The sequence below is a fragment of the Argiope bruennichi genome, chromosome 11 (assembly GCF_947563725.1).
Source record: "Argiope bruennichi chromosome 11, qqArgBrue1.1, whole genome shotgun sequence".
NCBI lineage: Eukaryota > Metazoa > Arthropoda > Arachnida > Araneae > Araneidae > Argiope > Argiope bruennichi.
In genome coordinates, this window is record NC_079161.1 from 93000756 (window position 1) to 93025000 (window position 24245).

Below are 24245 nucleotides of genomic sequence, written 5' to 3' on the forward strand. Positions count from 1 at the left end.
TGTCTTTAAATCATTCTTCAGAATTGAAGTGCCACTTCTGAGATATTCATAGCAAGATACAGTCCCATTCATTTCTTTGAAAGAGCCTTTTGAGATAAAAGAAGAAACTGTATCCTTTTCAAAACTTGATTTCCACTCTTGAAATTCATTATCGGTATGAAAAGTTTTGGTTTCAAATTTCAAATTTATACCGTTGGGATTTTCAGTCAGATGTTTATGTCAATCTACAATTGTTCTCATCTTAACATGACAAACAGGACAAACTTTGTTCAGAATAATGGAAGGCTTTTTTTCTGAATGAAATTTTCTTTGGTGATGATACAAGTTTTTTCTGGCTGAAAAACTTATGCCACACTCATAGCAAACAATGCCAGATAATTCTGAGGGATCCTCAACTTGGATGTTAATTCTTACTGCTGAATGATCCATATTGTTATCTGCATCCATAATTTATGTGAAAGAAAGAAGTGTTTTACTCCAGTTCATGTTCTAAAGTATTCATAATTTGTGCAGGGTAAAAAAAAAAAAAAAAATTAAACACAATTTAAAAGAAGTAGAAGAAAGAAAGAAAATAGATGAAACCAAAGAATTTTAAAACAGCATTAATTTTCAAACCGCTGGTGTAAAAATCTGCATCTCTAGCTAATTCGAAGCAGGGACAAAAAAAAAAAAATCGTTATCAAAATCGTGTCTGTTTCTACGAACAACGAACCATATGTTTTGATTTTCAAACAACAAACACCGCATGCGCGTGCAACTTCCATTTCCCTTCTTTCCCCACCTACGATTTTAATAGACTGATCCATTCTCAGAGGGAGCCACTATTGGAAAGATCCGCTAGTAGATCCGCTAATCCAGCGGCACTCTTTCTCTGTGCCCTGTCCTCTATATCTTTGTGGATCGGAGCTGATAGAAAATTTGTTATAAGCATTGATGTTAAACTGGTAGGATATAATTTAGTTTTCGTTTCCCCAGTTTAGCCATAACTGTTTGATATTAGAAATACAAAATACTTGAAAATTTATCAGAGTGTAAAATGTAGAACATTTGAAATGTTATGACAGTATGAAATAGCAAAACATTTCATTGTTGGTCACTTTCAAGAAAATGGCGTACTTATAGAAAAAGAGCCAAAAACTCGCCAAATGGAGCACCAAAACACGCCAGTCTATGAGCGCTTCTAAATAACTAGAAGAAAATAAGAATCTGTTTACGCTATTTATACAAAGTTTACAAGGTAGAAAATGCATTATCACCAATCCATCCTTGTTAATTAATAAGTACCGAAAATAATTTTCGGGTCTCGTATAAATTAAAAAAAATATTTTTATTGAAAAGAAAAAAAATTAATAAATCGGTAATAAATTTAAGTTTAGACTTCAAAATTTTAAATTGAATTGAACATAGTTAAAAAAATATTGTAAATAATGTAATTAAAATTTTGCTAGGGTTATTGACTTGTGAATCTATAGTCAACTAATGAAAGGACCAATCTCTTCAATCTGCTAGTGAATTTAAAAATACAGGGAAAAAATTCAATTGCCTGTTTGATAATCCAATTTTGTGAATGGCAAATATTGGATAGTTAACTAGAACAAAGCCATTAATTTAGCATTATTTCAACATTTGAATAAAAAGGAGCGAAAAAACAATGTATGATGAAGATAAATATTGTCAAACTTCTATATGTTAGATTTGAAAGTTCTGGATAAAAATTTCATATGTTAAATTTTGATTTGCAAAAATGTTTGTTCATACTGATGATGTTTCATTATTTTCTGATTAGCAAAGATTTACATATTTTTTTAGGATTAAAAAGTGAGGTTATTTAAGTAGTATATTTCAATAATTGTTCATATATGTATTGATTTACTTGTGGTGTATTAAAAACATTTTGTAACAAAAAAGAACGAAACTAAATTATTATTTGTCTTTAATTAATGAAGTTGAATTTGTTCATCCTTTGTTTTTATTTAGAGTTCTTGTTTTCTTTAAAATTCTAAAGCTTTAACTGGATTTAGAATAAAAATCTCACTCCAGATGGAAGATGGTTTTGTAAAACAAAACAAAAATTAAACTAAATAATTAATTTTTTCAAGCAACTGCACAGTCTTTCATAAATTTCTGATATAGTAAAAATTGGGGAAGCTAATCTTTTTCCTACTTTTTTTTATTATTCATGGCATTAAGTATGTTCAAATTTTATTAGAGAAGTTACATTTGATATATTGGCAGTTTTTCTCATGAAAACTAAGGTCTCTGAAAGAATCTTAGTGTATAGAAGTTTTTAATTTATCCATTTTAATGTATGTGGTTTGATTAAATCTTCCAAAAATGGGAATGAGAGTATTGAATTAACTAATGTGATTAAGGTACTAGTGGGTTGCAACAGCGTTCGAAAAGCACCTAGAAAAAATTTTGCCAATTTGGTGATTTCAATAATTTTTTATAGAATTTATTATTATTTTTTGTTTTTATATATATATTTATGCACTTGAGTATATTTTTATAATTTGGTGAAAATTTTTCTTGATACTTTTTAGTCACTGTTAAAACTGAATTGTACTTTATTAAATTGCAATCAACTCAAAACATATTGCATACTGGTTTGCACTAAATTTTTGTTTATTTGTTTCTTTTCTAGCAAAGAAAAATGTGTTCCAAAAATACATTTGTGAAATGTGATTGAAAAGATTTTTTTTTAATAACTTACTAATAGTAAGTATGCTTACTTTTTACCTATTCATTTTCATTTTTGAATATAATTTTGAATTGTGACAGAAGATTCTTAAATGTTAATTTAGTGCTATTATAAGAACCTGCTTTGAATTTTTAGGTATTGATATTCAAAATTAAAATAATTGAAGCAACTTGCATGCCCAGCTTTCAGAAATTGTTGTAAAAAAGTGAAGCGGCTGTAATTTGTTTCTGAAGTTTTATTGATATTACATCTCAGTTTAATATCCTTTAAGTCAAAAATTGCTTTCACATCCTATATAGCACATTAAGAATTTAAAAATTATAATAATTTGGATTGTTTTTTCCTTTTTATCAAATTATATATTTATTACTAAAAATCATTAAGTTTGGATGATTTTTTTGTTTAATTTAATTGATGCGATTGTTTTGTTGCAGTTAATTGTACATTTTTTTTTAATTTTTTCCAACTTAATTGAAAACAGTTAAAACATTTTCAATTTTATTTGTACTAATTTCTTGATTTCTTTAAACTAAATTGAAAACAATAAAAAAATTGAATTTTATTGACATAGACAAAAGTATTAAGAACATATAGTTATTTGATACCAATATTATTCATATAATATTCAGTTTTTATTCACACCAGTTAAAAGAAAGTTTTATATTTTATTTATGTAAGTAATCTATTATTGAATTAAATACATATGTTAAATTTCTGAATTCATTTTTAAAGCATATTTTTACAAAATATTGGAATGGAATCAAGATCTTTTTTGAATTTATAATAATGTGATTATAATAAACTTATTGTGTCAAAAATATGTATATAAATAAGATCTTAATGTTTTATAGGCTTAATTCAAATCTTGGTGTATTTTTTATTAACTTTTATATTTCACTTTCAAATATTTTAGTTTAAAGATAGCAATCATTGAGGTATGAAGAAAAAAAAAAAATTGATATATGATTTTTGTAATATTTTAAATTAAAAACATTGGTGGTATCTAACTGAGTTTATGATGGTAGGACATAAAATTTTAGTGCAGTGTTATTCAAAATAAATAATTTAGTTAATAAAAATTTTATTTTTATAACCCAAGGGAAGAATGAATCTTAGAGAATATTTATATTAAAAAAATGAAAAGGTTATGCTGAGAGCAATCTGAAAGTCTTTGTGATTGCAACTTTTTAAAACTTTATTTTCCCTCCACGTTCTGTCATTATCTTTTAATGGTAAATTTAAATCATCATTCTTTTGCATCTATGCATAACTATTAACTTTTGGTCCTGTGTTGCTATTTGTAATTCAGTAGCAACATTTAGAGCATTTTCAAATAACCATTATTCCTTATTGTGATGTTGTGGCGATAGGTGCTAAACATCTCATTCAATTAATCAATTTCATCCGTATCAGAATTGTATATATAAATCTGCTTTGGTTGTATTTTGCACACTTTTTTCTTTTGTGGGCAAGAATTTCAATTATCATAGACTGCTTTTTATGTACAGATTTTTAAAAATTTTGGATAATTTTTAGCTGTTATGTAATTTTTTTATATTGTGGACAATTTGAATTATATAAGAAGAAAAAAAGGCCACTTTTATGAATTTTTCTGCATTATGCTTATTTCTGAAATGTGATTTCTGTATCAAGAGAAAAAAAATCAAAATTTTTAGTCATAAGTAGCTGTTTTTTGAAATAACTATAAGTGAAATGTTGTTTTAAATTAGATTTTCAATTGAATCCCAATTGGGAGCTTTGACTTTTGAATGATTAAGTCTTTTTTGCAAAAAGAAAGTGATTTTTATGCATTACTCTTCATACATCTGAAATTTTCCATATTAAAAAAAAAATCATCCTATCAGTCATAAATAACCATTTTGTGAAATCACTATAAATGAAATTTTTTATTTTCAACTAAATTTACAAATGATTCCTGAATGGGAGCATTAGTCTTTGAATGATTGTCTTTGCCTGCTGTGTATTTGCAGAATTGATTTGTAAAACATCTGCTATGTTTTGAGACTGATTCAGTTCCTTAATAAATTTTAATTTTTTGTTTGAAATTAAAATTAGTCCTTTTAGAGAACTTAAAATCAGAATGAGATTGGTACAAGTATAAATAGAATTTTATTTTTGCATATTGGTCATTTTATAATACTATTTTGAAACTAATTTTTTGTAAAAAAAAGTTGATTATGTGTTTGATTTATTATATGGAAAAAATATATGTTAAATTATCATCTGATTTTTTTTTTACATCTTGAAACAAAGATTTACTATATGTTATTACTTGGTGAATATACTAATAATACAAATGTATTATGTTATTTTTTTGTTAACATGGTACCATCACCTTCACATTAAAATCTGATGCCAACATTGAGCTACTATTAACACTGTGTTGTTCCCAGTATTTGGGGATAAATAGTATCAATATTTGTGCTTTGCATTGACCGGTTCAATGTTTTCTTTGAACCTATGCTTTGCACATTAATATGTTTCGGTCAGAAATTTTGTCTCTATATTTAGTGTATGCATCTTAGATTTGTATCGAGTATTACTAGATTCATATTCAAGATTATTAAATTTATATCCTATATTAGTAGAGTAAAATAAAATAATGCAATACATATGAATAAGATTATTAAATAATTGCTGACTTGTGTGCTTCTTCTTTTTTTTTTTTTTTTTTTTGCTACTTTTGTCTTACAAAAAAAGAATTTCATATTTTAGAAACACCAAATTTACCTTTTAAATACTTGTTTTATTTTTTTTTTCTTTCTTTGAATGCATTTTTTTTTTCCTTTGCAATATTTACTTTCTCCACAATTTGAAACTCAACATGTGAATGTGATATAACTCATTGAAAATATGACTTACTGCTAGAAATATTTATTTTTTTGATATTCATATATTTTTCTATTGTTATGCCATCCTCCTTGAATGACAACTGATTTCTTGTGATTACTGTTTGCTGAAAATTTCAATAAACTTCTTTATTAGGAGCTTAATATTTATAATCCTTTCAAAAAATTATTATGAAATTTTAAGTTGAGACATGTACTATTTTGGAATTCTCACCTCTATTCTTTTTTCAGTACTATGCATTTGCCTGTTTGTTTCTGTCTTCCTATCTAAAATTTGAGCTTTAAGCTGAAATAGAAAATTATTAAATTTCAAATAGGCTTGCTGAATCAAAACCTGTTCCTCATACATAATGGATAACTAAAGCAACATTGAAATTTGTTTGGGCAGCACTGGATGTGTTTGATAATTTTTGTAATCCTTAGAGAATAATAGTTTACTGATACAATATGATAAAAAACTAAAAAAAAATGTTGAACTTTGAGTATAAAGAGTGATTATGTATTTTTATAATGTAAATTCTGTTACAAAAGAAAAATCTGTAATAATATATAAAAATGTGCATACTATCAAAAAATTTAATCTTTGCTTACTTCTGAAATTAAACTGTATATTTAATTATCGAAAAATTATAAATGAAAAAATTTTTATTTAAAATATAATTTAAAAAAAATCTCTTTAAACAAAAAATAGCACCATTTTTATGATTTGGCTATCAATGTGCCTGGCTAGCACCGAATGAAAATATTTTTTTTAATATTTGAATTTCCTTACAAGATTAAAAAGTATGTTTGTAAAATTTTCTTTGAAATATTTTTAAAAATTAATTGAAATTAGTAACAAAATTGGTATAATACAAAAGTTAATTCATTGAATTTTTTTTAATGGCATAAGAATTTTTTTTTTGCTGTAATTTTGTTGTAATAAAGGGACAAGACTAAAATGCTTTTGCAAAATAAAAAAAAAAAGTTTATTTTATTTCAAGTATGTTTCTGTCAATTTTCTAAGATCTGTGCAGTTTTCCCCTCAGTCCCCCCCCCAAAAAAAAATTGATTTTTTTTTTACGAATTTTTTTTTATATTAACCGACAAAATCACTTGGCAAAAATCAAAAACAATTTCTATTTATATCATACTTTAACCCTTCAGCACAAACACCCATTTTCTGAACATTAAAACATGCACAGGGTCATTTTGACCCCACTTTTTCAGGCACTTACTAATTATCTTATTGGTTATTTGTATAAAACTGAAATATGATCTGAATATATAAATGTTTTTCCATGGAAGTATGTTCTTTTATAAGATACAAATGCGATTTTTAATAAGAAGACCCAAAATTGAACTTGGTCCCTTTTCTTCCCCATAAGTTTCTGTAATCGTTTCCGTTTTCCCCTTTCCATTCATATAAAACTTTTTAATTTTAATATAAATTATTTTTTTCTGTATGAAAATATAGGAAAAATAAGACAATCTGATTTTTACATATAGTTCATATTCGACATTTTTTTTTTTTTTTTTTTCAAAAAAGATGCTTAAACATACCACTTTGAAAATTCATACCTTTTGTCTTTCATTTTTATAAACATACTTGTTAAAGCTGCCTAAGAAAAAACACCGTTTTCTTTCGCTTTTTATATTAAAATTGAAAAACGATATCCCACCGGTAAAAAATTCAAACTTTGTTTATTCCATCTTGGGATTGATCTACAAGTTGCCATCTACAAAATGAGACAGCAAAAAATATTTCTTAAATAACGTTGCCATTCTAAAATAAACAAATAAATAAAATAAAATATTAATACATTTTCAACATCCTCCCACCTTTTGATTATAAATAATAATCAAAATATAATACTATTAGTTAAACACAGTTAAGAGATTCAATAAATGGCAACGTTTTACAAATTTTCAATTAATATTTAAATATAAAAATGAAAATTAATGTGAAAATGTCCAATCAAAAAACAAAATAAATCACAAGTTCAGTCTCTCTGGCAATTTAATTCTTCTTCCGGCTCTACTAAATTTCATCTCGTTGCCAGAAGTACTGTCAGAAGTTTTGGTGATGTCATTTGACTTATTCAAATCATCTGGTGTCATCGAAGTGGAGAAGTCATCAGAGGATGTTAACTCTAATGGATATATTCTTTGAATTGGTCGCAGGAAATTCTGCTGTGAAGTTTGTACTCGAACAAGTCGTACATGTCCATCTTTACCTGGTATGATTTCTGTGATACGACCTAAAGGCCAGACAAGTCTCTTTTTATTATCTGCTCCCACCATAACAATGTCACCAACAGTAACTGTACATTTTCTTGATTTTTTATTTCTCCGCTGTATGAGAGCACCCAAATACTCAGATCTGAAACGATTTCTTAAGTCTTTAAGCACTGCTTGTCTGTATTTGAATCTATTGCTCACAGAATTTTGCTCTACAGCATCTATATCAGGAAGATTGCATTCATGCATATCTTGTATGAACATCGATGGAGAAATTGGTTTTATAGCTTCCTCTTCGCAAATGTAAGTTAGAGGTCTTGAGTTGATAACACGCTCGCAGTCTGCCAAAACCGTTATCATCTCCTCATAATTGAGACGTGCCTGTCCTAACACTTTCTTCAAAAGATCTTTTAAAATTCTAATTAATCTCTCCCACCATCCGCCCCACCAGGCAGCAGTTGGAGGATTAAACTTCCAGTCAATAGAATTTATTGCTCCATATTTTTGGATGCGGTTCCAATCCAGTTGTTTTAAATAGTTGGCTGCTCCAACAAAATTGGAGCCATTATCGCAGTATATTGTTGTGCATCTTCCCCTGCGAGAAACAAATCTCCTAAAGGCCATTAAAAAAACATCAGTCGATGCAGCAGTAACAAGCTCGAAATGAACTGCTCTGTACACTGCACAAGTAAAAATTAGAACCCAGCTCTTCTTGTCTTTAAGGAATAAAGGTCCAGCCATATCAACGCCAGTTATCTGAAACACCGCAGCATCCTTTACTCTATTTTCTGGAAGGGGGGGACTTATAACTTCTATGTTCTTTGAGCTATATCTTTTACACGTAATGCAATTAGCCACCACATGTTTCACCGCTTTTCTTCCATTTAGGATCCAGTACTTTTCTCTAAGTGCATTCAATAGTATCTGGACTCCAGCATGACAGTTCTTAACGTGAGCATTATAGATTAACCGCTTTACCACTTCATGATTCGGAGGAAGAACAATAGGTTTAAGAAAATCTTCACTGTCCTTGCGATAAATAATTTTAGTTTTCAAACGGATGATGCCAAGATCGTCTTTAAATACTTGTAGGGTTTTTAATCTCTTTTCTTCTTCTGGGAGAAAAGACTCATTCTGTATCATAAATAAAACCTTCATTTCTGCTTCCTGAAATTCTGTAGCGGTTAATTCACCATGCTTCTTCTCAGTTATATTTTTGCAGTTGTTCATGAAGCGGAGGATCCATGCAACAAGACGAACTATTCTATCATAGTTCGAAAAATATCTGTAGTACCAGTTTGCAACACCACAGGCTTCATTATTTGATAATATAAAAGTCGTCTTAGACTTTTCCTTTCTAATCTCTTCTTCATTCCAATCATGATTGGTGGAACCCATAATGTTTTGAAATTCAAAAGCATTTTTCATCCATTGTGGACCCTCCCACCATCTTAGGGAGACTAGATGTTTTGCCTTGCAGCCCCTGGAAGGTAAATTTGCCGGATTCTTATCACCAGGTATGTGTCTCCATGATGTAGGATTACTCAACTTCCTTATCTCTTGGACTCTGTTCCTAACGAAGACAGACCAATTTTCTTCTCGTAATATCCATGCAAGCACTGTTGTAGAATCACTCCAGTAATATATCGTAACATTTTTCCAACCAAGAGCTTCAACAACTGAATTCGCTAGCCTCGCTCCAATCACCGCCGCAAGAAGTTCCATTCTTGGGATAGTTGTGCCTCTTAAAGGAGCCACTCGAGATTCCGCTGCAAGTAGAAATAGCTCGATTCGACCATTATTTTCTATTCTAAGGAATGTAACAGCAGCATATGCATCTTTGCTTCCATCAACAAACGTATGAATAGTGCAGTTGCTTATATCTTTTGAAGATGCTTGAACACACCTAGGAATCTGTATGTCAGACAAATGCTTAAGTTCTTGAAACCACTGTAGAAATTCTTTACGAAGCTCACCAGTTACTTCTTCATCCCAACTTGTACCTAATGTCCATGCCTTTTGTAGCATTATTTTCGGACAGAGCATCACTGGTGCAGTGAATCCAAAAGGATCAAATACTTTATGTACTGTAGATAACATACTCCTTTTAGTTACTTTTTCCACATTAATGCCATCCAGCCATTTCATGTTAATTTTCAAAGTGTCTAATTTCTTATTCCAAATAAGACCTAATACCTGAGTTTCTTCCTTTGAATTAGTTTCACAGTCGCCAGACCATTCCCATTCTCTAAGATCAAAACCACCTTTTGCCATCAAGGTTTTAGAATTGTCAATGAATCGATCTAATTGGTCTTTACTGTCGACACTAGTAACGACATTATCAATGTAGAAACTCTCCAAAAGTCTTTTCTTCAAAGATTTTTCAAATCCTTCACATTTTTGAATATGGTACTCAATTACTGAAGCTAAAAGAAAAGGGCTACATTTTACCCCAAAAACAACTCTTGTGTGACGAAAAACTCTCAATTTCTTTTCTTCTCTATTTTCCCACCACAAAAACCGAAGGAAGTCTCTATCCTCTTTACGAATACTAATTTGCAGAAAAGCTTTCCTGATGTCAGCTATAACGCCAAGCTGTCCCTCTCTGAATCGAAGAAGAATATTTGGAATAAGCTCAATGAGATTAGGACCACATTCCAAGCACTGATTCAAAGATGGATAATTTGCTAATCTCGCTGAAGCGTCAAACACCGGACGAATTGGAGTAGTGCTGCTGCTTAGTTTTATCACTGCACGGTGAGGTAAATAATTACCATAAGAGTTCATTTCGTTGGTAGGAACTTCCTCTATTATGTCTTCATCTAACCAATTTAGAAGAATATTTTCATATTTCTCATACATATTCATAGCTATAAGTTTTGAGGTAGTGTAGTCGAGCCTTTTCCTCGCCAAATCCAAGTTGTCGGGCAAAGGTGACTTATCATCAGACCATGGTAAACAAACCTCATATCGACCATCTTTATTAATTGTTACCGTTTCTAGAAAATGCTCCTTGGTCCGAAGATCAATCTCGTTCTTAGATTTTTTCTCAACAGGATCATTGATTCCGATTGAATCTAATTTCCATAAATTTGTGATTTCAGCTTCATTTACAAATAAGGACAGCACTGTTAAAGCCAGGTTTTCTTCCGAAGATTCTTCCTGTGGTACCTTACCCATTAAGGTCCATCCTAAGAAAGTTTCTACAGCGACAAGACCTGAAGATAAGACTTTTCTTTTGCCAGTTAACATTTTCCCCATAACGTCAGCTCCAATTAGAATATCAATGCCTTCACAAGTATCGCTAATATCAGTTAGATTAATCTGATTTTCCTCTAATTCTTTTATCCAGGGACCTTTAAAAACCGGTCTAATATTGTCACAAATGATAGATTGATCCAGAACTTCAAAATTACAGCCGAAATCTCCAATCAAATTTCTCAATTTTACTTTATAACAATTATGTTTAAATTCATTAGTGATAACGCCACCAAAAAGAGAATGTAACAATTTTTCACATCGAACGGGTGATAATTCATTTCTTCAGCTACACTTTTCAAAATGTAAGATTTATGTGATGCAGAATCAAAAAGTAACCTCACAATTTTCTGTTTATTATCCGATACCAGATTAGCTTTGAGAGTTTGAAGAAATATCTTAGGGCTGTGTTTATTAAAATTAGCCATATTAACATCTAGTGCGGGTTTATCTTCTTTTCCCTCTACAGACATCTTTTGCGAATCAAGCACATCACACATTATAGGAAAATGTTTTTTAGAACATATCAGGCATTTTAAAACTGCTCGGCATCTTTTAACTGCGTGAAATGGCGATAAACATGCAAAGCAGCATCGTTTTTCCTTGACTATTTTTTGTCTTTCCGATAGAGTCATTTTTTGAGCCGTAAAGCAATCTGAACTTGAATGTTTACCACCGCAAAAAACGCAAGATTTCTTTACATCTTTATCTGCAGCAGTCGTTAACAAACCTATAGCTGTAGGTACTTTATTTCTCAAATTCTCCGAGCTATATTGTTTCTTTTTCAAAGGTCTGTATTCTTGGCCCTTTCCTAAACCGAAACCGGCTACAGCCAAACATATTCTTTCTTCTCCTTCAACTTCCGTTTTCAAAAATTGCATCAAATTATCCAATCTTCCTTTCGCGTCAGAGTTAATACTGGAAATATTACTACGATTCCAAGCCTTTAAAAATTCAGCTGGGAAACACGATTCAATCATAGGATACAAAATGGATGCACATTTATCTGTGGTTACACCTAATGTTTCTAATGCTCGTAAATATGATTCAAGCTTATCATACAAAGAAGTTAATGAAAATGTTTCTTTTGTTTGCACAGAAATAATTAATTTTAATAATTCTCTCACATATACTTCCACTAAAATATCTTCTCTACCAAAACGCGATTTTAAACCATCAATAGCCTTTTGATAGTTGGCGCCAGTTGGCGGAAAACTTTCAACAACCTCTCTAGCACGAGAACCAGAAATTGTTGCTTGAACTAGGTACTGAAATTTGTCTTCTGGTGCGATATCCTCATCTTTATGTATTTGCTCAAATTGACTCCAAAATGGGAGCCAATCTTTAATATCGTCGCCAAATTGTCTAAATTCTAATCTAGGCAGTGTAAACTTTCTCTTATAATTATTTAAATCAGCAGTAGAATTAGCAGAAAATGACTGACCTCTATTTTGAGATTGTATTCTTGCCAATTCTATTTCTTTTTTAATTTCAAGCTGCAATCTTCTATCTTCCTTTTCAGCTTCAAGCTGCAATCTTCTATCTTCCTTTTCAGCTTCAAGCTGCAATCTTCTATCTTCCTTTTCAGCTTCAAGCTGCAATCTTCTATCTTCCTTTTCAGCTTCAAGCTGCAATCTTTTATCTTCTTTTTCGGTTTCTTCTTTTAATTTCCTTTCCGAAATAACATTCCTTAAAAGTTCTTGAACGAATTCTGGATCATTCTTATATTCACAACTTTTTAAAATAAGATTTTTTAATCCAACTATCGTAATATTTTCTGATACGTCTTCTCCAATTTCAGACGCAACGTATTTCAGATCTTCTTTTTTAAAACCTTTTATTGCTTGAAACATCTTGATTTATTTTGTTTCGAGAAAGTCCTGTCGCGGACGCCAAAAAATGTTAAAGCTGCCTAAGAAAAAACACCGTTTTCTTTCGCTTTTTATATTAAAATTGAAAAACGATATCCCACCGGTAAAAAATTCAAACTTTGTTTATTCCATCTTGGGATTGATCTACAAGTTGCCATCTACAAAATGAGACAGCAAAAAATATTTCTTAAATAACGTTGCCATTCTAAAATAAACAAATAAATAAAATAAAATATTAATACATTTTCAACAATACTCAAAAAATACTTTTGTTATTTCTCATTCAGAATAAAATGAATTATTAACATGAATTTCAATATAATTTATTTATATTATTCAAGAATCCATTTTATATAATTTTTTGTTGTTTGATGTTAAATGTGCACAAGAATTTTCTTCATTCCTGTTTTAATAACTCAAATCAGGTTTAATAAAAAATCAAATAGTTGTTAGCATGTAACTTTTAATGAATTGATGAAATACAAATAAAAATGATTTCTATTTATATCATACTTTAACCCTTCAGCATAAACACCTACTTTTTGAACATTAGCACATGCACATGGTCATTTTGACCCTACATTTTCAAGCACTTGCTGCTTATCTTATTAGTTATTTCCATAAAAATAAAATATGATCAGAATATATAAATGTTTTTCCAAGGAAATATCTAAGATACCAATACAATTTTTAATGAGAAAACCCAAAATTGAATTTAGCCTCTTTTTGCCATACGGCATTGTAATCATTTCCATTTTCCTCATTCCATTCATATAAAACTTATTATTTTTAATATAAGTAGTTTTTTTTTCCTGTATAAAAATATCGGAAATATAAGAAAATCAGCATTTTACAAATAGTTTATATTTGTAATTTTTTTAGAAAAAGAAGGTTAAACATACCACTTTGAAAATTCATATCTTTGGTCTTTCATTTTTATAAATATAGTCAAAAAATACTTTTATTATTTCTCAATCAGAATAAAATCAATTATTAACATACATTTTAAGATAATTTATTCATATTATACAGGAATGCATTTTATATAATGAGTTGTTACATTTTTTATGGACAGGAAAGGATTCCATCAGATTTTCTGGTGTGTTCAAAATCTGCATTTTGTTCAGTTCTGTGTCAGATTCACCCTTTAAGATTTCATGAATGCATGATGAATCTGAGCTGTCATCATTCTGTCCATTAGTAGGAAAACTTGTGAGAAACCCTCATGTAAAAAATGAGATATATAGTTTTTTCGATTTTTATTGTTCTAATCTTCTTCTGCTGGCTCCCCCATGAAGGTTACGAAGTAACAAGAATTAACTTTTATAAATTCCTAGAATTTCTAAACAAAAGAGAAAGGATGAGTCAAAAGACCCAGTGCGTTTGATGATGGGTTAAGAACATATAAAATATGTTCAGATCTCTTAAGCCATCAAAAGTGAATATATATATATATATATATATATACACTTGAATAAAATATAATATTTTGAATTAAATCTGAAACTATTAAATTATTGAAATAAATTTGTTAACACATATTAAATAATTCAAAAGTCTTGGTAATTAAGTAAGTATCTGTAATATTGTGCATAATTATTTCATGCTCACTATTAAATATTTTCCAATAAAATTTACAATTAATTACATATAATAGTATATCTAGCACCGTAGCAAATTTAAAATGCACTTATGAAATATATAGCTAAGAAGTTACACGAAAACTTAAAGATGAATTAAAATTAACACATTATTAATTGGTCCATGACACTGAGATTGCACTTTCTTATAATTTTAGTAAAAATTATTTTTTACTTATAAAAAAAATTATTTATTTCTTCCAGAAATATTTTGAAATGTTATAAATTCCTTCTCCTTATTTTTTATCAATGAAAAAGTGTTGATGATTGAGTTGAAAAAAGTTTATACTCAAAAGAAGTGAAGCATGGAAGTGTTTTTTTTTTTTTGTGTGTGTGCGTGTGTGCAAGTGAGTGTTTGTTACTGAAGTTCTCAGATATGAAAGCTAAAAGGTCTTTCGTAGTGAACACTTGTTATTGCTTTTACCATATGTGTCAGTAAAGCTGCTTTATATAATTTAAAGAAGTAAATTTCAGAATTTGTATGTGTAGTAAAAATATCTGATTGCTATTTGTTATCATATCTATACCAATTTCAATCATGGTATAGTATTTTTGTTGTTTATAATTTCCATGATAGGTCCTTTTATTTTTAATGAAAATCATTTTTGGTTTTCGCCTTTCAAAAGCATAAATACAAATTCCAAGAGAAAAGATGTCAAAGTATGATTATCTTTCTGGCTTATTTACTTCTAGTTTGACACCACGGTTTTTTCCTGTCTTCTATTGATGCAGTGAATAAGAAAAACTGGGAAATTTAGTTTTATTTTGAGTATTTTCTATTCATTATTTTGCCTTGAGATGTACATCTATTTGTATCAATTATAAATATATTTACAAATATTCATGATTCAATTTTTAGGAACATAGTTTCGGATATTATATTTTTTTTCCCAGCTATTTAAAAATCGAATCTTTTTTTAAAACACGTTTGATGCTCTTACTGAAATTTCTTTTAATTTATACAATCTCCAGTTATCTTGTTATTTCTTTTCACATAAATCTGAAAGAATTAAAATCTCTACTCTTTGCTTTTCATGCAATAAAGGAATTTATTGAATATGAGTTTTGTTATAATTTTATTCTGTTTAACATATAGCAATAAGCACTGAACCGTAAGCTAAGAACCTTAAGTTACTTATAATCCCTTATTCACAATCAGGGAAGCCTGTTGCCAAAAGCTTTTAAACTTCTCACATTTTGCTGAGCCTGTTTTAATTTTTAAAAATCTTGAGAGTAAGGGTAAATTATAATAATTAAAAATATTCAAAATAAAAATTCAATAAAATAGAAATAAAAACATTTTAAATACAACGAAATGAAATAAATTTTACTTTTAAATGCAAAGAAATGATTATTTAATTTTGTGCACCATGGCAACAGCGCCTAGGGGTCTTGCCCTGCTTTGCTCATCCTAATTACACTATTGCTTTCCTTCACTAAAAACACATGCCAGTTATCTGAGCTAATGACCTGGCTGAAAAAGAGCCAGATTTGCAGCAATCAGGGAGAATTAATTGTTATTCATATTTAAAAACATAAATCGAAAAGCTTATTTTAAATGAACGGCAATGATGCAAGGACGGCTCATATAAAGATTTAAGTCAGAAGATGTTTTCTCCGAGTTAGTTTAACCTATCAATACATAAAAAATACTTTTTTTTTTTTTTTTTTTTTTTTTTTTTTTTGTATCTGGGTAAAGTCCCTCCCTCCAGATTTCATATTGCAATAAATCTGTCAGTGACCTGGGGGACGCCGCAACGTCACTTTTGAATGTACATGTACTAGTTCTCATTATCTCATTTGTCCTGAAGTTTCGATTAATCTTTAGTGTTCTCGGGAACAAGGTTTTAAGAGAACGATGATGAACACTTGTGATAAAATTATAAAATTTGCGATATTTTTGTGATGAATTTCAGAAAAAACTGAGGTTATAGGTCTGTACTCTGAATTGCTTAAAGTGTTATTTTGTCTAATGTTGATAGTTCTAATATATATTTTTTTTATCAGCTCTGTGTTTTCCTTTTCTATTTTAGTTAAATGTTTGTGCTTTAAATACTAATGAGTTGTTATTTCTGTACAGTGTATTATATCATCCTTTGAGCATGGCGATTTTATTTTTAAGTTTACAAGTATTTTCTGCTTTTTAAAAAAATGCAAGTTTTAATTTATATCTCTTGACTCCAACATAGGCTTGTTTATAAAATAGTTAATTATTTTATTTTAGTCAAACGAATTATAACGTATACTCTTAATTTCCGGCCGTATGTGTTGTATAAAATACTTCCCGCCATTTGCAGAACCAATGCTTTTTGCCTATAATGTTGAGATTTAATTTAATTACAATTAAGCGAGTTTCTTTGAATAGATCTTTAGTATGGGCTAAATTTCACTTATAATATAATATCTTGACTTTAAATTCACATTATTATTGAAGCTATATTAACTAAGATAAAAACAGCGGAAGTGGTTTCCCAAGAAATTTCTCGCATACTTTGTAATAAAATTTTCGTGCTGATGAACGCTTTACATGGCATTAACGTACAATAGTTACGAAACATTAACTTTTGGCGTGAATTTAGCAATTTTATTGAATCTCACGTGCCATTTTCGGCGATTTATCTCTGGCATGCGATTAAAAGTATAGAGAAATCAGATTTATGCTTTAGACGCAAATTTCCGCAATCGATTTAAATGAAAATTTAACACAAAACTGTACTTTTATACAAAAATTCCATATCGAATTTGATATATTTAAGCCATTGAGACTTTGAGCTATCGTGTTTACATGTTTCTAAAAGTACAGACAAACTTTGTTAAGTGTCTCAATTGTAGATGTTAAATCTGTGTGCCTTATCTTATCCATATAGTATCATATAGTATCCATATAGTATCTTATCCATATTATTATTTATCATATTAACGTATATTCGAAATGCTGGACAGACGCACTTCCTCGGAACAGATTTTACTCTAAATTTGCTATAAAGACCGTATACCAAATTGCATTCTTCTAGCTAAAAGCGTTTTTGACTTTTCTTTGTGAAAGACATACTATCCCTGACTTCCAAAAACGTGTTTTTCGAAATCAGGGAATTGTAAGACGTGGAGATTCGACAAAATCTCGAATTTTTTGGCAATTACTATGTTTTCTCTATTCTACGTATACGAGAAAGTAAAAAAGTTGAAACTTTAAAAATTAATATCGTTCACTTAAATTTGGAATACTGACGTTCAAATTTCTCTCTAAAAGCCAATAAATGAATAACAAATATAAAATATAATTAGTTAAGTTGAGATTTAAGTTAAATAATCTTGTTACATAATATCAGAACTGCTTTTCGTTCTTAAGACCTAATGAAACGTTATATCTAATGTTGCCAATCGGCAATGGAATTAAAAATGTGCCTACATCAAATATTTTATAGAAATGATCGAAAACAGGGTTACATATAATTTGAATTATTTTACTTTTCAAATAAGCATTCCTGATTCATCTGTGAAGAATAAAATATTTATTTGTACACAAACAAAAAGACATGTAGACAAAGGTAAGAAACATCTAGTTATTTTTCCCCCGCCAGTACTCGATATGTATATTGTAAATTCATTTAATATTATTTTCATTTATTGGCAACAACGGGATGAGAGTTGCAATTTCATCTTAGTAGTATTTCATGAGTCAAAATTATGTACGTGACTCGAGATTTTGACGAATCTCCCCGTTTTACACCTCCCTGATTCGAAAAGATGCATTTTTGGAAAAAGGCCGCGTGTTTTTTTGTGACAAAGATATTTCAAAAACGATTTGAGCTAGGCGGTTGAAACTTGGTATGCGGTCTTTTCACCAAATTTGCAGATTTCTATAAAATTTTGAGTAAAATCCATTCAGAGGAAGATAGTCTGCCCGGCTGTTCGAATATAAGTTAACACGATAGCTACCAATCGAAGAGAGTTAGATAAAATTCTATCCTCAGAGTTAACGCTTACAGCGTAGACACCTATGAAATTCTGAGTGAAATCCAACTAGGAATTGACCGGCTTTCGATCTGTACTTCTAGAAACATGTAAACATGCTTGTTGAAAAACGCTATGACTTAAATGTATCAATTTTGGTTCTGGATTTTGTAACTTCAAATGCAGTTTTGTGTCAAATTTTGATTTTAATCTGTTGAGAAAAACGTATCTATAACAGAAATCCAGTTTTTGGGAATCATGAACTGCATGCGAGGACTTTATCGCTAAATTTCTCGCCAAGGATGAAACAAAAGAAAGTCAAAATGCTAAAATCACGTCAAAAATTTATATTTCGCAGTTATTGTACAATGCTATGTAAGGCGTTCTCAGAGATAATACCTTTATGAGAGAGTGTGCGACAAAGTTTTGGTGACACCACTTCTCCTTGATTTTTATATTTTCTTTCTCAATAATCTTGTTTGTTCTTTTTTTACAGGTACCAAGCATTATTGAAGGCAAATGCAGGCGATGAACGTAAAAAAAAAATGTCTCTCAATATCAACATGTGCTATTATATAGACTACATTCGAGAAAAAATCTCCTACTTTTGAAGGATCTAAAAACGACTGTTTTATCATTCAATCAGCTTTTTAACGGCATCTAGAGGTTAACTTACGATTTAGTCCGTAGATAGTCTTAGTGGGAACGAACAACTTTGAAGTGTCAGTGTTTAAAAAAGTGCCAATATTTCGATTGCCGGCTATGTCAAATCCAATTGTTAGCCAACTCAAAAGTCTTTACAGGCTGTCCCTCGAAGATATTTCTCTCAGAAAAGTGGCTGTCCTTTTGGTTAGTGACCCTGTCAAGTTTAAGTCTCCCACTACTGAGGCTGATGGCGAGAAAAGGAAACATGAACCGTTCAAAAGCGTTGTAGGCGACCTCTGTTTACCTGAACCGATAAGGGAGCCGTTAGTTAATCTACTGAATCCTATTTTTAGGGAAACATATAAATGGTTTAAGTACCACGAGGAATTTTTAAAATCGAAGCATTCAAGTTTTTACTGTCCAGAATATGCAAAACACTTGCATTGGACACATATGGGGACTATAAATTATCGGAAAACAGCTGAGTCAATGATCCACGATGAAAAGTTGGACATCAACTGGCGATTTAAGTTAGCTTGTCTGTATTGCCTTGATGAAGATATTCAAAACATTTGGCAAAAAATGTCCCCGCTGAATAAAAAGTGTTTTTATAACAATGGGCAATTTCCTAATGATACGCGAGAAATCATTATTTTTTGGACTTGCATCCTAAAAGGAAGAGTAGATAAGTTAGAAAGCTATCTTGTGGGATTGGTAGGACACTACTCCTCTATTTATCAACAAGCTTTTGAATTGTTTTCGAAGAACGGTTATGAAACAGCGACTCAATATTTTTTTGAAAAGTTAACTTGCGAGGAAAAAGATGCGTCATTGGTGAGAACGGCCGAATATGTAGCAGAATACGTGAATCACAGCTTTCAACCATACACCGACGTTTTCTGTTATTTGTTGTCACAGATGAATGCGGAACAGTTTCAGAACGTTCTCGAAAATTCATCATGTGCGATCCTTCGAAGCTTTATGGATTGGCCACGGCAAGATGCTTTTCTCGAGGTTGCACAGCTTGTATTGCCTTGCTTTGTAGAAGAAGATTATGACGATCTGCATTTTTTTCTGTCAGTAAAATTTAAATGCATTTATAATCCTTCAAAACTTTTTCGGAATGTTTTTCTGATCACACCTAAAATTTTCAGACATTCCACATATTATTTAGATGATTTTTTTGAACGTAAAGATACTGAAATTTTCAAATTTATGTTTAGAAATATGGACCCTGAGGAAACGTTGGAACTTTTCTTGAGTGGTAAAGCACTGCACAATTGTTCCAAACTGGTAAAAGAAGGCAAGTGGGATTTTTTGGAATTTTTTATTCGCGAATCCCGGTTGTCCAAAGAAGACAGAGGGAGATTTTTGGTAGCATTAAATTCATATTCTCCATCACTCTTTGAGTTGGATGTTGGTGCACATTTCACTAAGCTAGTGAACGATATTCCTTAACGGTATTTCTAAGTATACGGTCTCGATAACTGTACTTCTAACCGTGACTTCTCAAATCGCAATAAAGTAAATTAGTTGGATCCAATGGATTTTCAAGCAAGTAGGCAACCGGATGAAGAACTAATAGAAGAAAGGCCAGCGAAGAACAATAAAAACATTTAGGAAGCAAATGATAATAACTGGCAAGGAATTTTATGTTATGTTCTTACCACAGATTATCAAGATTATGAATCAGAAAACAAAAACATTCCAATTTTCTAGGAGGTAATTTGAAGATTTGATTCAGAAACCGCTTGTCTATTAATTTTCTTTGTAAGATCTGTTTGTATATTGTAACTGTATGTTTGTTCTATGATATCGCAAAACGAAACTGCACAGTGTAATAAAAATGCTTCGTGATAGTTTGCTCTTTTAGGAACTTTTTTTTTTCTTTCAATATTGTGAATTCTAAAATGGCAATTTTTAAAAGAAAATCGAACGTTAAAAAAAGAAAAGAATTGTATCATTAAAAAATTATTTTGCACCACAAATTATCTAGATTGATGGAATTAATTGACTTACAATTTTCATTTAACAAATCAGCAAAATTACGGCATAAAAATTTTTAGCAATTATTTTTAATTTATTTTTTTAAAGAAATATTAGGATGATTTTAAATTGCAACAACTCAAAATATTCCTGGTCATTTTTCAAAAGTGTTTTAAAAATGAAACACAAATATATGAGCTTTAAATTCGATTCAGCAATTAGTAAAAAAAAAACAAAAAAAAAAAAATGTTAATTCTATTAAAAAAAATGAAAAATTTTAATTTTTTTAAGTCATATTTTTTAAAGTACACATTTTTTTTTTAATTTGCTGAATCAGAATTAATGTAAAATGTTTAAAAAAAGATATGTTCCGAATTTCATCACGTAATCTTTAACGGTTCTTGACTTACAACATCCGATTACAAGAAATCTTGAAAAAATGCATTATGGGGGAAAATGCGTTTTAACTTTGAACACCTTTCCGCAGGTTATTTGAAGCTAGCATTTGAAAAATAGGCATCATTTTGGTGACAACATCATCTCGAAGAGGAGTTTTAATGACTCTCGTATGAGTGATGGGTTTTTGTTGTAGCTCCAGGGCTCGATTACAGAAGCTCCCAGATTGAGGCCCAGCATGGCATATATGTTTTGTTTTAGAGTCTGTGGAGCTCCAGTGTTGCAGAATCGCATAAATATCCGTCTTTGTAATTTTGACATTGTCTGTGTTTCTAACTACAGAATTGCAATAATATCTGGTAATTTTAGTATGGCTGCATCACTCAAGCGCCTGTGCTTCTTAGCTCCGTCCCTTTTCTTTTCATGGTCTACTAGTTTATGGAAAACGTGTCAACAATTTCAGAGTGTTAGGTTTTCAAAAAAACCCCACCAAATATAATTTTGTCTCTAACATAGAAACATGATTCAAACGTCATTTTGAGCAGAAAGAAACAAATTATTTTTTATAAGAAAAAAAATTAATAAAACGAAGATTTTTGAGTCCGGACATCTTTAATTTTATGAAATATATATATACATATATATATGGGGGCACGGCAGTGCCCCCGCCAAGTCGAGCAAAACCAAGCGGCACGGCCGTACTATCCTTTTCTCGAAGCAGTTCAGGCCATTTTCGACCCCCTATAACTTCGTTGTGGATAAAACTAGAAGCCTGAATTTTCAGTAACCAAGCAGGCATTATATAAACACGATATATTTCAAATTTCATTAAATTTGAACCAGTAGTTTAAGAATTATAACTAATCAAAATTTGGGAATTTTGTCACTGACTGACTGACTGACCGATCATGAAAACTCTACGGCACTTCTAGCAGACACAGAGGCTTCAAATTTAGAATACTATTAGTGTTTAGTGTATAAATCAAGGAAAAACTAAAATATGCGTGTAATAATGGACGGATCGATAAATTTCTCGAAGTTTCGAGCATTATCCATTTTGACGGCAAATTCGTCGCCAAGTTGCCGCATTTATCACCAAGCTCTGGGATCACTGGCTCGGCATCCGACAGCATCCAATACAGATTACTGTAAAACGGTCATTCTTATGATGACACTATTCGCGTTGGGAAGCAACATTACAGGTTTGTAACAATATCTAATTTGAAATAATTCAATTTGAAGCTGTGGAAGCTACAAACGTAATGGGTGAATTTCAGATAATCAATCTGGCAGAAGAATATAAATATAACTTGTAATACAAATATATATTACAAAATATGTAATATAAATATATATACAAGTTATAATATATATGGTAGAAGAATATAAATATAAAGTCTGGACGGCTTACATCGAATAAATGTCGATTTTGGAAGTATTAGAGCGCATAAATCCTCAATTTATGTATACAAGAGACTAAGAAGCATTTACTGTCCAGGCTTGTCAAAAATTGTAACATCAAAGCTTACGAGAAAAACCCATAGAGACAGGGAGTGGGCTTTGAAAAAAACTGTAGCTGAAGCTCAACAAGTAGTACTGGAAAAGAAAAAGAGGAAGACTACATACAAAAATAAGAAGAGGACTATCTACAAAAAGAAATGAGATGCCATTAAAAACATAACTTGTAAAAAAAACCAAGTCTCGCAACTCAGTTCTTCTGTCGTAAAAAGTTGTGAGATCCATGCAATACCAAGTCGGTCAATTTATTCAGTCCCCACTTAAGGATCCTTCTGCCTTAAGTTATTACGTAATTAGCTAACCTAACAACATCTTATAGTGACCATATCAATATTAAAAATCTTTTATGGTTTAAATAAATAGATTGACTTGGCCATCGCATGAAAACACAATGTATCTTTACATTAAATTAGATTATATTAACATATTATATTAAATTAGATTGTTTAGTGCGATTGCCAAGTCAATCAATTTATTTAACCATAAAAATTTTTTAATATTGATATGGTCACTATAAGATGTTGTTAGGTTAGCTAATTACGTAATAACTTAAGGCAGAAGGACCCTTAAGTGGAACTGAAAAAATGGACCGACTTGGTATTACATGGATCTCACAACTTTTTACGACAGAAGAACTTAGTTGCGAGACTTGGTTTTTTTTACAAGTTATGTTTTTAATGGCATATATATATATATATATATATATATATATATATATATATATATATATATATATATATATATATATATATATATATATATAGTATTTTTTTTTACTGTTGATTAGTTCTTTGCTGTGTGATAGCACGAAACAGAAAGAAACAGTAGAATTTTAAAGCTGATTTGTCATACTTTGTTCTTTGAAAAATAATTTTTAAAATCCTTTCCATGAGCAAATTAAAATTTTACTATTAAAATACTTAAGTTTTATTATAGAATGTAATTTGAATTTGTCCCATTAAAGAAAGTTGCGGTAAAAAGTTTATTTGTTGTTTGCAAAGTCCATATGTATTGAAAAACAATGAAATGATTTCATAAAATTCGTTTCTGCATGTTTGATATTTGATGTATTTTAGTGTGTTAAAGCTTAGAAATCTTGTACAATTTTACTTAATCGTATACATAGTATAAAGTACAGTAATCGTCAAAAAATTCGAGTTGGAGACTTTAACGAATCTCCTCATTT

General features: G+C 30.1%; 1 protein-coding gene across 3 annotated transcripts in view; it reads left to right on the plus strand.

The window, feature by feature from the left end:
* The first annotated feature begins 813 nt into the window (after positions 1-813).
* The window catches only part of LOC129956879 (uncharacterized), a 113362-nt gene continuing 89930 nt past the window's right edge, over positions 814-24245 (plus strand). The window contains exons 1-3 of one of the 3 annotated variants that reach the window (XM_056068872.1): positions 814-944; positions 2645-2718; positions 19011-21018. In XM_056068872.1, the coding sequence (XP_055924847.1) occupies positions 19277-20617 (1341 nt within the window). In that variant the 5' untranslated portion in view covers positions 814-944; positions 2645-2718; positions 19011-19276 and the 3' untranslated portion in view covers positions 20618-21018. Of the gene's footprint in view, positions 945-967; positions 1238-2644; positions 2719-19010; positions 21019-24245 lie in introns of those variants that run through there. The other 2 variants (XM_056068873.1, XM_056068865.1) reach the window with 2 other exon arrangements.